Source organism: Contarinia nasturtii, unplaced genomic scaffold, assembly GCF_009176525.2.
Source record: "Contarinia nasturtii isolate CC-2019 unplaced genomic scaffold, AAFC_CNas_1.1 Cnas_scaffold_2166, whole genome shotgun sequence".
Lineage (NCBI taxonomy): Eukaryota > Metazoa > Arthropoda > Insecta > Diptera > Cecidomyiidae > Contarinia > Contarinia nasturtii.
The window spans coordinates 1,316,164-1,329,597 of record NW_022199493.1 but is presented as its reverse complement, the minus strand read 5'-3'; the positions used below and the strand labels follow the sequence as shown (position 1 = coordinate 1,329,597).

Sequence of the window (13,434 nt, the reverse complement as noted above, 5' to 3'; positions counted from 1 at the left end):
ATGACAGCTACTTTTGTTGTGAATAGCCCACCTTTAGGTTTTCAGGTTTTTATATATATAAGCAAATATATGGTCATGTACATATTTCGCCCACAGATTCTTTGAATCCTGGCGAGTAGAAAATCATATGATCACTTGCCCTTTTTAAGATTCCTTGTGGAGTTATCGCCCATTGAATCTTTAGTACGACGTACACATTTTACCTAAACCACTTACGCAACGAATTTTAAGAAAGTGACAAATTATTTTATAAAAAACAAACAGTGCAAAAATACAAACACCCTTAAAATACAAAACAACCGACCAATTTCGAGGTTTTTCGGCATTTCTGCCATACGTCCTCAGCAAAGGTCTGAGGGGTCCGATTAATCCCCCCCTCCCCCGACGAAGTGTTACCCCTTAAAAATGTTCAAAGAATTCTTTGCTTTTTTCAATCACAACACACAAAAAAATTTGCGGTAAATTTTAATGTAAATGCGGTTACTGAGTAGTGTGTGGTTAAATTTAAAGGCAATGCGGTTAAAATTTCGTCATTTGGATTCTTTAATATTAGAATTCACCGCAATTTACCGCATTCATACAAAAATGACCGCACACGCATAAGAGTAAAAGTCAAACATTCAATCCACTATATTCGAGTATGAATTGATTGTTATAAAACATTCTCGTTAAATACATGAAACTATTCTTTTTATAATACATATTATTTATTTATTATGCAAATTTTTTTGTGTGAACACCCCCCTTTATTTTACCCTTGAAGACGTATGATTTCTGGTGAGATGACCATATCTCGGCAACTTCTTAATCGATTCCGCTTTTTACATTATCTACGCGATCCCTAGATTCCACTTGTGTCAATATTTTTTTTCGAAAAAAAAAAATAATAATTTTGGTGGTCAAAATTTGTCCATAGGTTATCTCATTCAACATAAACGATATTTAAAATCTGGTTTCACAGGATGATTGGGGATTGCAAGGAATGGAAACCATTAGATTTGTGCGACTTTCGATTCAAGTTTCTGAGTGTTTGAAAAAATTTCAACTCAAATGAGGGTTTTTAACCAAAAAATTTGTTAGAAAGTTCGTCTTTCTGCTGTTCAACTCTTTATTTCAAAATGCCACCTGGTGGCAGAATTTTGATTTTTTCAAAATTTTATACTGGATGCTCAATGACTTGAAACTTTTCATAGAGGACATTATATTTCCAGATCTTTTTGAAATCACAAGGACTCACAAAACGAGTCTTGAAGTAGCAAGTTTTGAAAATAGATTATAACAAATTTACCTGTAATCTAACTAGTTCTGGATATTCTGCTGAAAGTTTTGCAAGTTCTTGATAGTTACACCTGGCAGAGCTTACTAACCATTCTTTCGTTTTTGGGTGTCCAGTTAGCTGAAAAAAAGCAATTAATATTGCATATTTAAGTTGAATTAGAAATAAATATAAATTTCAATAAAATTTATTTGAATCAAACCCGCATATTGCAACTATAAAAAAAACTATTATTTATCTCTTTCAGAATTGCTTGATGGAAATATTTAAATTGTACTACATATATTTATTTAAATTTTGAATAAACCACCAATACGAAGGAATGCTGTTCGGTGCAGTTATAATTATTATTTTATTATTTGAATAACAGAGAATTCCATATGAGAATTCTTCACATCATAGAATTAATTATAATTTTAATTTTCACCTTTATTTGTAAATTTCTTAAGACCAAACATTACCATAGAAAAAGGTATAAACTAGTGTTTTAATTATAAATTAGGAAGATGTGACAAATTTCAAAGATTTAATTGATATTCAAACTCCACGCAAAGTACAAGATTCTGTAAAAATAATTAACAGGTGGGTAGATAAGTCTTTGTCCTAACATATAGATGGCGTAATGTGAAGTTGAGCGAGATAGCTGAGACCCTAAAGATATCAAAGGAACGTGTACATCATATTATTCACGAATATTTGGATATGCGAAAGCTCTGCGCAAAGTGGGTGCCGCGTGAGCTCACAATCGATCAAAAACAACAACGTGTTGATGATTCGGAGCAATGTTTGAAGCTGTTTAACAGCAATAAAACCGAATTTTTGCGTCGATATGTGACAATGAATGAAACATGGCTCCATCACTACACTCCAGAGTCCAATCGACAGTCAGCGGAGTGGACTGCATGCGACGAACCCAATCCAAAGCGTGGAAAGACGCAACAGTCGGCTGGCAAGGTTATGGCATCAGTATTTTGGGATGCGCATGGTATAATATTCATTGACTATCTTAAAAAGGGCCAGACTATCAATAGCGACTATTATATAGCGTTATTGGAGCGTTTGAAGAACGAAATCGCGAAAAACGGCCACATTTGAAGAAGAAGAAAGTATTGTTTCACCAAGACAATGCACCGTGCCACAAATCAATGAAAACGATGGCAAAATTGCATGAATTGGGTTTCGAATTGCTTCCCCATCCACCGTATTCTCCAGATCTGGCCCCCAGCGACTATTTCCTGTTTGCAGACCTCAAGAGGATGGTCGCTGGCAAGAAATTTAAGACAAATGATGAAGTGATTGCCGAAACTGAGGCCTATTTTGAGGCTAAAGACAAATCGTACTATGAAAATGGTATCGAAAAGTTGGAAGATCGCTATAATCGCTGTATCGCCCTCGAAGGCAATTCTGTTGAATAATAAAATTGAATTTTGCCAAAAAATGTTTTTTTCTTAGTTAGGACAAAGACTTATCTACCCGCCTGTTATTCTATTATATTCACAGTTCAAGAGTTCGCTCAAGTGCTCAAATTTTTTTTCCCGAAACGAGTTTCTTATTTTAGCCCAAATTCAAAACATTCAACAAATACATTAGATGAAGTTTAATCATAGCCGGGCAGACAGGGGGTGGGAGAGGGGAATTAGAGGGGGGCCTCTGAGGCATCAAATTTTGGCAATGCGCCTTTACAAATTAGACGAAATTTCAATTACCCCTTTATGAATTTACTCTTTCCGAGAAGGTGTTTGCACTAGACAGAATAGACTTTTTGGAAAATTCTTTTGATTTGCTAGGGCTAGGGGGATTCCGCGCTCTTAAATATGAACAAATTCGGGGGATTTCAACAAATTCAAGAGATGTTAACACAACTTTACATTTTTTGGGAGATATTTTGAGATTTTCTGAACTGTTAAAAAATATATTGATTTGTTCTGATTAACTATTTGTTCAATCTCTTTTATACTTTGTTCATTTAAATAACTTAATGACGCTCTATCGATTGCACAGACAGCTAAAATATCTTCAATAATTTTTGGAATTTTATATTCGTAGAAGTTTTGATACTCACGCCAGAACCGTTCCATTGCAAATGGCACATTTCAATTTTGCTTTGTAATGAAAAAACTCACACACATGTAACAAACAACTACCATGACAGCTTAGAAGCTGTCACAATAATTCACCTATTATAAATATTTTAATGTCGCTAATGCAGTTGCGGACAGTCTGCAGCGCCAAAAATTCACCACCATTCATTATTATCTCATATTCGCCCATATTCTAAAAATGTCAAAATTTCCGACAAAATTTGAAGTATCCTACATGGTGGATATCGGTGAATACTTACGGATATTGTCAGATACGGTGAGATATTTGAATTTTTATGAGATTTTAAGAATGAAGTTAAATTTTGGTACATAAATACGCGCGGAATCCCCCTAGTGCTAGGGTTTTTAGGAATAACATTCTTTAGACTTGGTAGAGTTTTTAACGAGAAAAATCGTTCAATTTACAAAGAATTTTGAAGGACAATTCTCCCCTTGGTCATAAATTTTGATCCGGATGGATTAAAAAAACTCCTTATTTTTACACTAAAAGCTATATTTACCCCCTCATAATTTTTGAAAAGTTTGAAATTATCCCTTTACAAATTAGAAGAAATTTTCATTACAGGAAGCAACCGATATGGTTTAACAAACCATTAATCGAGATGAAAAACAAAGTTAGCAAAGCACATCATATCAAAAATAAACCCAACACAATAGAATCAGTAGAATATTTTAAATAATTAAGAAGAGAATTTAAACGCAGTGCACGGTCAGCTTTCAAGGATTACAGAATTGAGATGGAGAATTTGATAGACGATGATCCATAGAAGTTTTTCAGGCATGTGCATTACAAGAAGGGGAAGAGTGATGATCTGCCGCATTAGATGTCTTATCTGGATATGAGGGCCAGTCTACAATCGCTGGTTTCTTTGCAAAGCACTTTGCCTCAGCCTACAGCTCTTTGAAGGGAGATCTACGATTTGAAAACTCGGAAAATATTCGCAACATTTGTGCAGAAATATCACCGATTGAAAGAACTGAGGAGCTTGTTGCACAACAAATAGACAAATCTATCAAGCATTAAAAGAATCGCTTGAAACATGCACTGTACCACAGATTTGGGGAACGTATTTTGGAAGACCGGTTTACAAAAACGGTGACAAAAACAACGTTAAAAATTACCGTGGTGTCGCTCTTCAGTGTATAGTGTCAAAAATTCTTGATTCGACCGTCACGAACCATCTCAATCAATATCTAAAGAACATAGTGCCCGAAAGTCAGCATGGGTTCATCAAAAATAGGTCAACGATACCGAATTTGGCAGAATTTACATCGAATACGATAATTAACATGGGAAAGGGACATCAAACAGACACCATACATTTGGGCAAAGGCTTTTGATTCTGTGAATATAGAATTACTAATTCAAAAGCAAAGCATCATGGGATTGAATACATAGCTGTTAAAATGGATCGAATCGTATTTGTCTGGACGCAGACAAATAGTCAATATATGAGGGGTTCGGAGGAAAAATTTTACGTAGAAAAGTTCCGCGGAAAAATGTTCGGGAGCTTAATGATATCATTTAGCAAAGCTAACTGGTACCAAATAGCCCAACTAACTGATACCAAATAGCTTTAGTTGAGCTAGTTTTTAGAAGTTTCAATAAAAAATCGATGAAAATAAAATACATTTTCAGGCAAAAATCTGAAAAAATCAACAAAAATGTGGATTTTGTATGGGAGCTATACCTGTATGACATCGTAATGACGTGAATCTTTGCACAGTCTATTTTAAATTCACAAAAAATAACATTAATTGTTGCCAGATAAAAACCATTATCATATTCGTAAAATTTGACATTTTTCATGAGCAATAGCTTTTGCAGAATGGATTTAGTTTTGTGGTGTGGCTACGGCAGTAGTTTAAACACGACACCCCAAAAAGGCACTTTCTTGGATATACACCTAATATTATTTTTATTAATGACATTGTCGAAACCGTAACAAATGCACTTGTCTTAATTTTCGCAGATGATCTTAAATTGATCACAATGGTCCAATCGCCTATTGATGTCATTACTTTCTAAAATGTCATTGATCAGCTGAGCAACTGGTGCACTGAAAACAGCCTATATCTGAATCTCAGGAAATGCTTCGTAATGACGTATTCAAAAGGTGGAAACGCAATCGACTACATAAAACGCACATTAAAGAATAGTTAAGTTCACGATTGAATCGGCTAAAATGTTGTATTTTGCGCTAGTCAGATCAAAGTTAGAGTACGCGAGTATAGTATGGCAACCATACCACCGTATACACTTCGATAGAATAGAGTCAATTCAGAAAAAATTTGTGATATGGTCCTTAAGATTTGTTTACCAAAGAGATGAGAGTTTTGTATTGCCACCGTATCAGTTTAGATGTGATGTTTTAAGTATTCAACTGCTTTGGAGACGGCGTAGAAATGCCTCTATATTTTTAATTTACGATCTTTTATTAGGTAAAATAGTGTCGCGTTCGCTTAGAGATAAGATAGTATACGCAAGACAGCAATATAACGTAAACCAAAGAAATTTGAGAAATACAGAACTTATTAGAGTACGAATGTTTACAGCTGAATATGCACATAGTCAACTATTTTACGTGGCGTGTAGAAATTTTAATTTAATAAGAGAAACATTTTTGGAATCAGCACCGCGAAGCATTTTTAGAATTAGTATTGTTAAATTGGACAATTTATTATTTAATATTCGGTAAAATAGACTAAGAAAAATTGTGTTATGAATATAGTAATATAAAATGGACACAGTCTGCTGCTCCGAAGTCGAAAAGACTGGCGGCTGGTATTCGATCGGGTAGTGTTTCATTGCAAATGATATTGTAAATAATTGTGATAAAATCAGTCTGTGATCAGACGGTGAATAAATAAATAAATTTTCTAATGTTATCTACGGATCAACTACAAACAATGTATTACATCCAACCGACTTTGGTCTCTGCTGGACAGAGGGGTCCCGAATTAGACGTACACGGAGGATGGTACATCAATTCGACCATTTGGGTGGTCAAATAGTCGACTGTTTGATGGGCTCTTTTTTGCCATTATTGGGGATAATAAGTTCCAGAAGTTTGATTTTCATATCTCCGTGATGATTTTTGGCAAGCAAATAGTTGTGTACTATACAGCATTCAAAGACCTTTCATCCTCTAAAGACATGGCATCAAGTTGACCCGACCCGAACGCCCGACCGATGACCGCCCGAACTTTTTTCGGGTCGGGCGGGATTCGGGCCAGATGCTTCGAATGTTCGGATTTTTCGGATATTTCGGACGTTCGGTATCATGGGCGTCCGAGTCCGATTAGCCCGAAATCGAGTGCTTTTTGGAATTTATTTAGAAAATCTCGCGAAAAACAGAAGAAAATAATGTTAGATACATTTTTTTTTCACTTTTCGTATCAGTTAAATCTTCTTAAAAAAATACGGGGACTCGAAAATTCAATAATTACCGAGTGCCCGATCTCGAGGAATCACGGGTTTCGGTAAAAAAATTAATTTCGGGTCGGGTTTCGGTCGGACTCGGGCAAGGACACAGGAAATTCGATCGGTCCTCGGGCCAATTTTTCCATCCCGTTGCGACCTCTGGTATCAACATGACTCATAACACTGTAAAATAATGCGGTCTACTTCTTCCCCAACGAACAAATTTTGTTGGATTGTGTTCATAATCGGGTCTAAAGCGATAGAATCATGATTTGGCTCCTATTGCAATAGTATAGACGTGTCTTGATTATCATATGTTGAATGTGTTATGATTTTTTGGGTGTGATTAAAATCAATCGATTTTTGAGCAACTGTGATTTGACACGTACAGATATTTTTTTCATGTTGTGATTCATGGAAAGATCAAATGATTGATTTCACTTTAATCCTTGAACATTAGGGTGGAACATTTTTTTGAATTTCGAGGCATATCTTGATGGCCACTTGGGAAAACATGTCTTATAGTCCCCAGATTCAAGATATGAAGGAATTTTCAACTTGGGGTTCCATATAAGACAGCGACTTGAAAGGAAAGGAGATACATTTTACTGGAAAACCATGAAAAATTGCAGTGACCCAATCACCATGAAAACTTGTGAATCTTATTTTCTGACCAAAATAAGTAATATCACCAAGTTTCATGAAATTTCAACCAAAAATAAAGGTGCCTCCCATAAAAACTTATTTATTTAATTCCAAAAATTTATTTTTTTCTCAAAAACAAAAAAATGAAAATTTTGTATGGGTGTCGCTGTGTGTGATGTGTCCTGTGTCCTGTGGCGTGTTGCCAAAATTTGTTAACTCGATAAATCTTCTTCCAAAAACTCAATTCAAATTCTGACTTTGCAGTATTATTTGGGAATACTAGGAGACGTGCTGATTTGTTTTCGAGCAATATCTGTTGACCGATGTAATTTTTTTTTGGTCCGAATGGAGTACCCACAATCCATACATTTTACTTTTTTGATCATTTTTCAACCATTTTGGTGACACGATGGTTTCGTGCTCAGACATGAAATTCAAAATCTGGCTTTTCGGGATGATTGGACAATACGAGGAATAGATCTGGTCAAATTTTCAACGACATTGATTGATCGATGTAAAACTTAACTTAGACTGTGAAGAGGCACTTGTGGGAAAAATGCTTGAAATGATATTCTTTCAATTTGAACGCTGAAAGAATGTGTAGTGGGGGGTTTTTTGGCACGAGAAACCCGAATCTTATGTTAGTTTTAAGATGCAATCGATTTTTCACAGACTTTTCATACAAAAATCCACAAAAAATTTCATTTTTGTATGAAAGACTTGCCTTTGTGGTACCGTAATGATGTGAAACTTTGAGCAGGCTATTTTTTTATTGAAATTTCTTTAAACTTGGTGTGATTATTTATTTCGATAAGAAAAAAATATTCACAAGTTTTCACGGTAATTTAAGTTACTGCAACCATACATAGACCATCATTTCTGTTTATTCCCAAAATTTCGGTTCCATGCGGAAAAGTAAGCTTGCGTACGTAAGCCTCTTTATTTTTTTTTTTTTAATTTCATTTTTTTGTCAAATTGATTTTTTCTTACTGACACCGTAGCCACACCACAAAACTAAAATCCATTCTGTAAAAGCTATTGTTCATGAAAAATGTCAAATTTTACGAATATGCAGCAGCCTACGTATTGCGTATATAAAAATTATTCGAAATAATTTTTGGCAATTCAAATTAAGTTATTTTGAAATTTTGAGATTTAATTTTTTACTGAACGATTAGACTGTAGTCAAAATTGAAAATGTTACAAAAAATGGAAATTTTCTATTTAAACGTAACATTGATTGAATTCGTGCATAAAAAATACACGAATACACACTTGTTATTATATTATATCTTTTGTGTATAGGATTAATTAATGCACGAAACTTAAACTTAAATGGATCGTTCGAAGCTATGTAAATGTATTTACATGTACATGTAAGATGGAAATAAGTTTTCATTAGACTTAGAAAATTAGCAAGTTAAATTTAATCAGAAGACGACAAATGCAAATGATATATACAAGAATTCTCATTGTCACAAACTCGTTACGGCATCTATTTGCATATTACGGTTTATTACATTCATATATACAGTGCCGCAAGAAAGTTTGGAACCACCCAAGTATTTTTCATACAAAATGCCTTGAAATGACGTTTTTTGAGGTTTCAAAAATAATACTTTTTATATATTATGATGAACAAAATAGTAAATATTCAGCCAAGAATATTTACCAGTTCTGAAATGAAAAGTCTTTGACATTTTTGGTGGTTCCGAACTTTCTGGCGGCACTGTACAAACTTAAACAGTCCGTTTGAACGGATTCATATGAATCTCTGTTTTTGAATTTCATATGTACCATAAGAGAAACACATTTCAATTTGAAGTTTTGGCTGAATATCTGATTGTGTAGGCATCATCATCGACAGTCACGCTTACGGCCATGAAATTCTAATGCAGTACCACGATGTTCTTCACGCAAGTTCACTTCACGATTTTATTCAATAATGGAAATCGTGATTTATGAAGTTTGAATCGAAAAGACACGAATGCGTACACAATGTGTTACTTTATGCAATGTGCATTACAGTAATGAACTAATATCCTGTCGACGAATTTTAAGTTTGCAATGCAAATTAATGAAACATTCGAATGAATAATAGTTGTTGAAAAAATCACAGTAAAGCCCTCAAGTCAAATTAAAATAGACCACTTGAAACAGAATTTTACATCAATAAAAAAGAAGATAAATAAAAGATAAAAAAGAAAACTGCTTGTATTTTTGAAGTTAAATGAACAGTATTTTTACTTAAAATATATTTATTACTTACATTCACTAGATTCTCACCAATGACTTCATCGATTTGCTAAATGAGGAATAAACATAAAAAGAAAAATTAGCATTCTGAATATAAAAAAAGATTAAGTACAACATATTGAATAGTCTATAAAAAGTTTTATTTATAACCATAAATAAAAAAAAACTACTTTATTTATTTATTTGTTTTCAATTAAACATTACACAAGAAACAATAATGAGACAACGTTTATTGAATATGAAGCGTCAATGGAACAAAACCATTATTTGGAGAATTGTTCAAAATGAGAAAATTTTAATTTGTATTGGCATTTGTAATCTATTTTATTTATAAAGTATAACAGAAAATATTGTGTATCATAAAAAATCCTCTGCTTGGATAGCAAAATGTCCCACAATGTTTTTTTCAAAATGCCACAAGAAAATTATTGAAAATATAGATGATATCAAAATAAAAAAATTGGACAAAATGAAGAAAAGCAGTGAAAAGTTAATCTTTTGACTTAAAAATCAGAATATGTTATTAGAGAATATCGATCATCAAAATTCCTTTTAGTATTGCGGTCCCGTTTCTTATTAAGCCGCACGGTCAAAGAACTGGCAGTCTATTCGAATATATCATTGAATTTTGATGTTATATGTTTTTAAAGAGATATTGATAAAAATAATTGAACACTTCAATACTTCACGTGATGATTTGTAAAAGAAAATAGGCAAGGTATTTGTAAAAATTTGAACTATTATGTTATGGCGCTATGATATTTGAATTTTTTACAATGACTTTTTCCAATGAAATTTAACGTTCAATATCTCTGTACATTGGAGTAATCTTTCAATCCACAATGTATGACTTGGCAATGCTTCATCATTTATCTGTAGTGAAATCAGTTTTATTTCAGTCGAAACCACATGAAGCCATACATCTCATTATAAAAATAATAATAAAACTAAATTCTAATTCAATATTCAAGATGACTTGTGATTTTAAATTATCATTGATTACATTTTTTATTGTTTTCTTAGTATAAAGTGAATTGTTTTATATTCAAACACCTTTTTTCATTCCAAGATTTTAAAAAAATAGATTACCTAGCTCATATCTTTTTGTATTCAACAATGAATTAATAACGAGGGGGAACTTTGTGTCAAATATGATATTGAAATAAAATCAAGAGTGTTTTTGAAATCATATTTAACTTTAATTGAATTTAAAAAAAAGATGAACTTGTACATATTTTTTTTGTGTAACCCGTCTGCATATATTGGACGTGGAAAAAAATACATAATCCTGTTCATTTCATTGATTTTATTTGATAAATTATTCTATTTTTTATAACAATGTACCACTTATCACAGCGGACGGCAGTTTGCGCGAGTGACGAAACCACATTAGTGTGTTGAAAAGTCGACTTGCTATACACGTAATGTCCAAATAATTTCCAAATTCTAACCTGGAAGGCCCTTAGCCGCGATTGGTGTATGGTTGGAAAGCCCTTGGGCCATAGATCAAGAAAAAATATCTAAGTTTGAAAATCTGTCCTCCTGTCTTCAAAATATGGTCCATTCAAGAAAAGGGTCAAAATTCAGTTCTACGGCCACAGATGGCACTAAATGAAGTCGTTGAACCCTGAAACATCGATATTCTGATTCTAGAGCTCAATACCTTTCAAACGATACCTCAAACGTCGAAATCGAACAACCTGTTCGAAAAATCAGCATTTTAAAAATTTCATATGAATCTCTATGAAAAATCAAAATGTCTTTCTGTGGCCAATTTGCGTAGTTGTTTTCAGTGATGGTTTTTTCCTATCTGAATAGCGCAACACACTTCGTTTGTACCACACAGAGCATATATTTTCGCGTTCATTCTCTGTTCGACATGCGTTTGTATACTGACTATGGTATTAGTGTATCATACTCTGTGAGCTCACTGGTTACTTAGACTATATGACAATATGTTGTGTGGTACAAAACGCGTGCGGCAACCGCTTCGATTCAGCATCTGGGCAGCAATGCTGTTCAGACGCTGCGAATAGCTAGCGCTATTCAGATAGGAAAAAACCATCACTGGTTGTTTTTGATCTTTTTGAAACTTTCTGTGATTAAAGTACATAAAAAACTAATACTTTTTTGTTCCGGCATTTTTCGATATGGCCGCCATGTTGGCCCTGGCCGGCCTCCAAAAGTCACTTTTTGACTTTTGTCCCCACGGACACCGAAGCGCCATGACTTGACAACTTCCAGACATATGCATATCATTTGAAAGGTCTTGAAGTGAGCTATCGAATGGAGTCATTTTCGGTCCAAAAATTTCAAGTTGGAGTGGCCAAATTGGCCAAAAACCAAAAAGTTACCGTTTGGCCGGACACATAATGGTCATTAGCTCGAAAACTAGCCTTTCTTGGTCACTTGAAAACTTCACCGATTTTTAGGCCCAAGTCTAAGCTATAAAATGCCGCATAGCTCATATCTCAGAAAATTCTTGTTTTCGAGATATGGCCTTTGATAGTGCGAATATGACCAAAAATGGCCAAAAATGACAAAAAATGTTACTCTTAACATGGTACTCCAATGACTCTGTAAATATGCTTTGTGACTAGCCAAACAAAATTGAATAAAATATCGACCATTTTGGATGGCTATTGCACCAAAAATCGGCCAAATGTACCAAAATTCGAATTTTCACAAAAATGTCTAAATGTATGAAATATGAAATCTTAACAACAAATAACTACATGTTTGATAGTTTCCTCGCATAAGATCGATAAAATACCGAATTTTATGTCCCCTCTTACCAGGCGAGAAGGTGGACTATCGTCGGGAGAGGTGCATGCGGTTAGTCACAAATGAAATTAAAAGAAATCTACAAAAATGTTAGTATAAATGGCAATTATGCAAAAGGTCATGCAAAAATGGCCATTATTTCATACGGTCGCTGTGGGACCTAGACTTGACATAACTAGGACATATGCATCTTCGTTAGAAAGGTCTTAAAGATGGCTCTCGAGTGGTGCCAATTTGACTTAAAAATTTCATGTGGGGGTGGCCAAATTGACCGTTGGCCGCACACATAACGGCCATTTTTTCGAAAAAGACTGCATATGTTCTCTTGAAAATTTCATCAATTTAAGCCTCAAGTCAAAGATAAATAAATATGCATACCACACACCACAGAAAAAACCACTTTTCCCCATTATGAACCACAATTTATATGATTTTGATCCAAAAATAACCTAAAAATCCATATTTTCATTGTATTTGAAAAAGATTCAAATTCATGTTTCTTGAATCTTTAACATTGAAAATAGCGCTTACTCTACTTAATTATTGATATCAAATAAAAAACCTCTATCGAGGTGAAGAACGAGTGACGAAACCAAAATTTGAAACACAATCAAAAGAAAATTAAAATACCAAAACAAATGCAGATAGTTTCCATGTCAAAATTATCTCGAACAATAGTGTTCATATTCAAAATGCATGTCAAAGCATCAAATGATAAATAAGTACAAAACACTTCTTTCGAAGTTCTCAATGTGACGCAATACTGCACATCTGAAATCTAAAAATGATCTGATATAAATTTTCAGTGACGCTTGCAATCAAATTCATGAACATTTTTAATTTTGCGTCGCCCCTTGAGCATTTTCGCCATGAAATTTTCATTTTTTCAGAAATGAGAGAGGCGACGCAAAATTAAAAATGTTCATGAATTTGATTGCAAGCGTCAC

The 13,434-nt window shown here is 33.8% G+C and overlaps 1 protein-coding gene across 1 annotated transcript in view; it reads right to left on the bottom strand.

Moving 5' to 3' along the window:
* LOC116347836 overlaps positions 1 to 13,434 on the bottom strand; it is a 102,071-nt gene that overhangs the window by 58,813 nt on the left and 29,824 nt on the right. Inside the window, exons 3-4 of the mRNA XM_031778575.1 lie at positions 9,717 to 9,752; positions 1,289 to 1,396 (exon numbers count right to left, since the gene is read on the bottom strand). Of these exons, the coding sequence (XP_031634435.1) occupies positions 1,289 to 1,396; positions 9,717 to 9,752 (144 nt within the window). The remainder of the gene's footprint in view (positions 1 to 1,288; positions 1,397 to 9,716; positions 9,753 to 13,434) is intronic.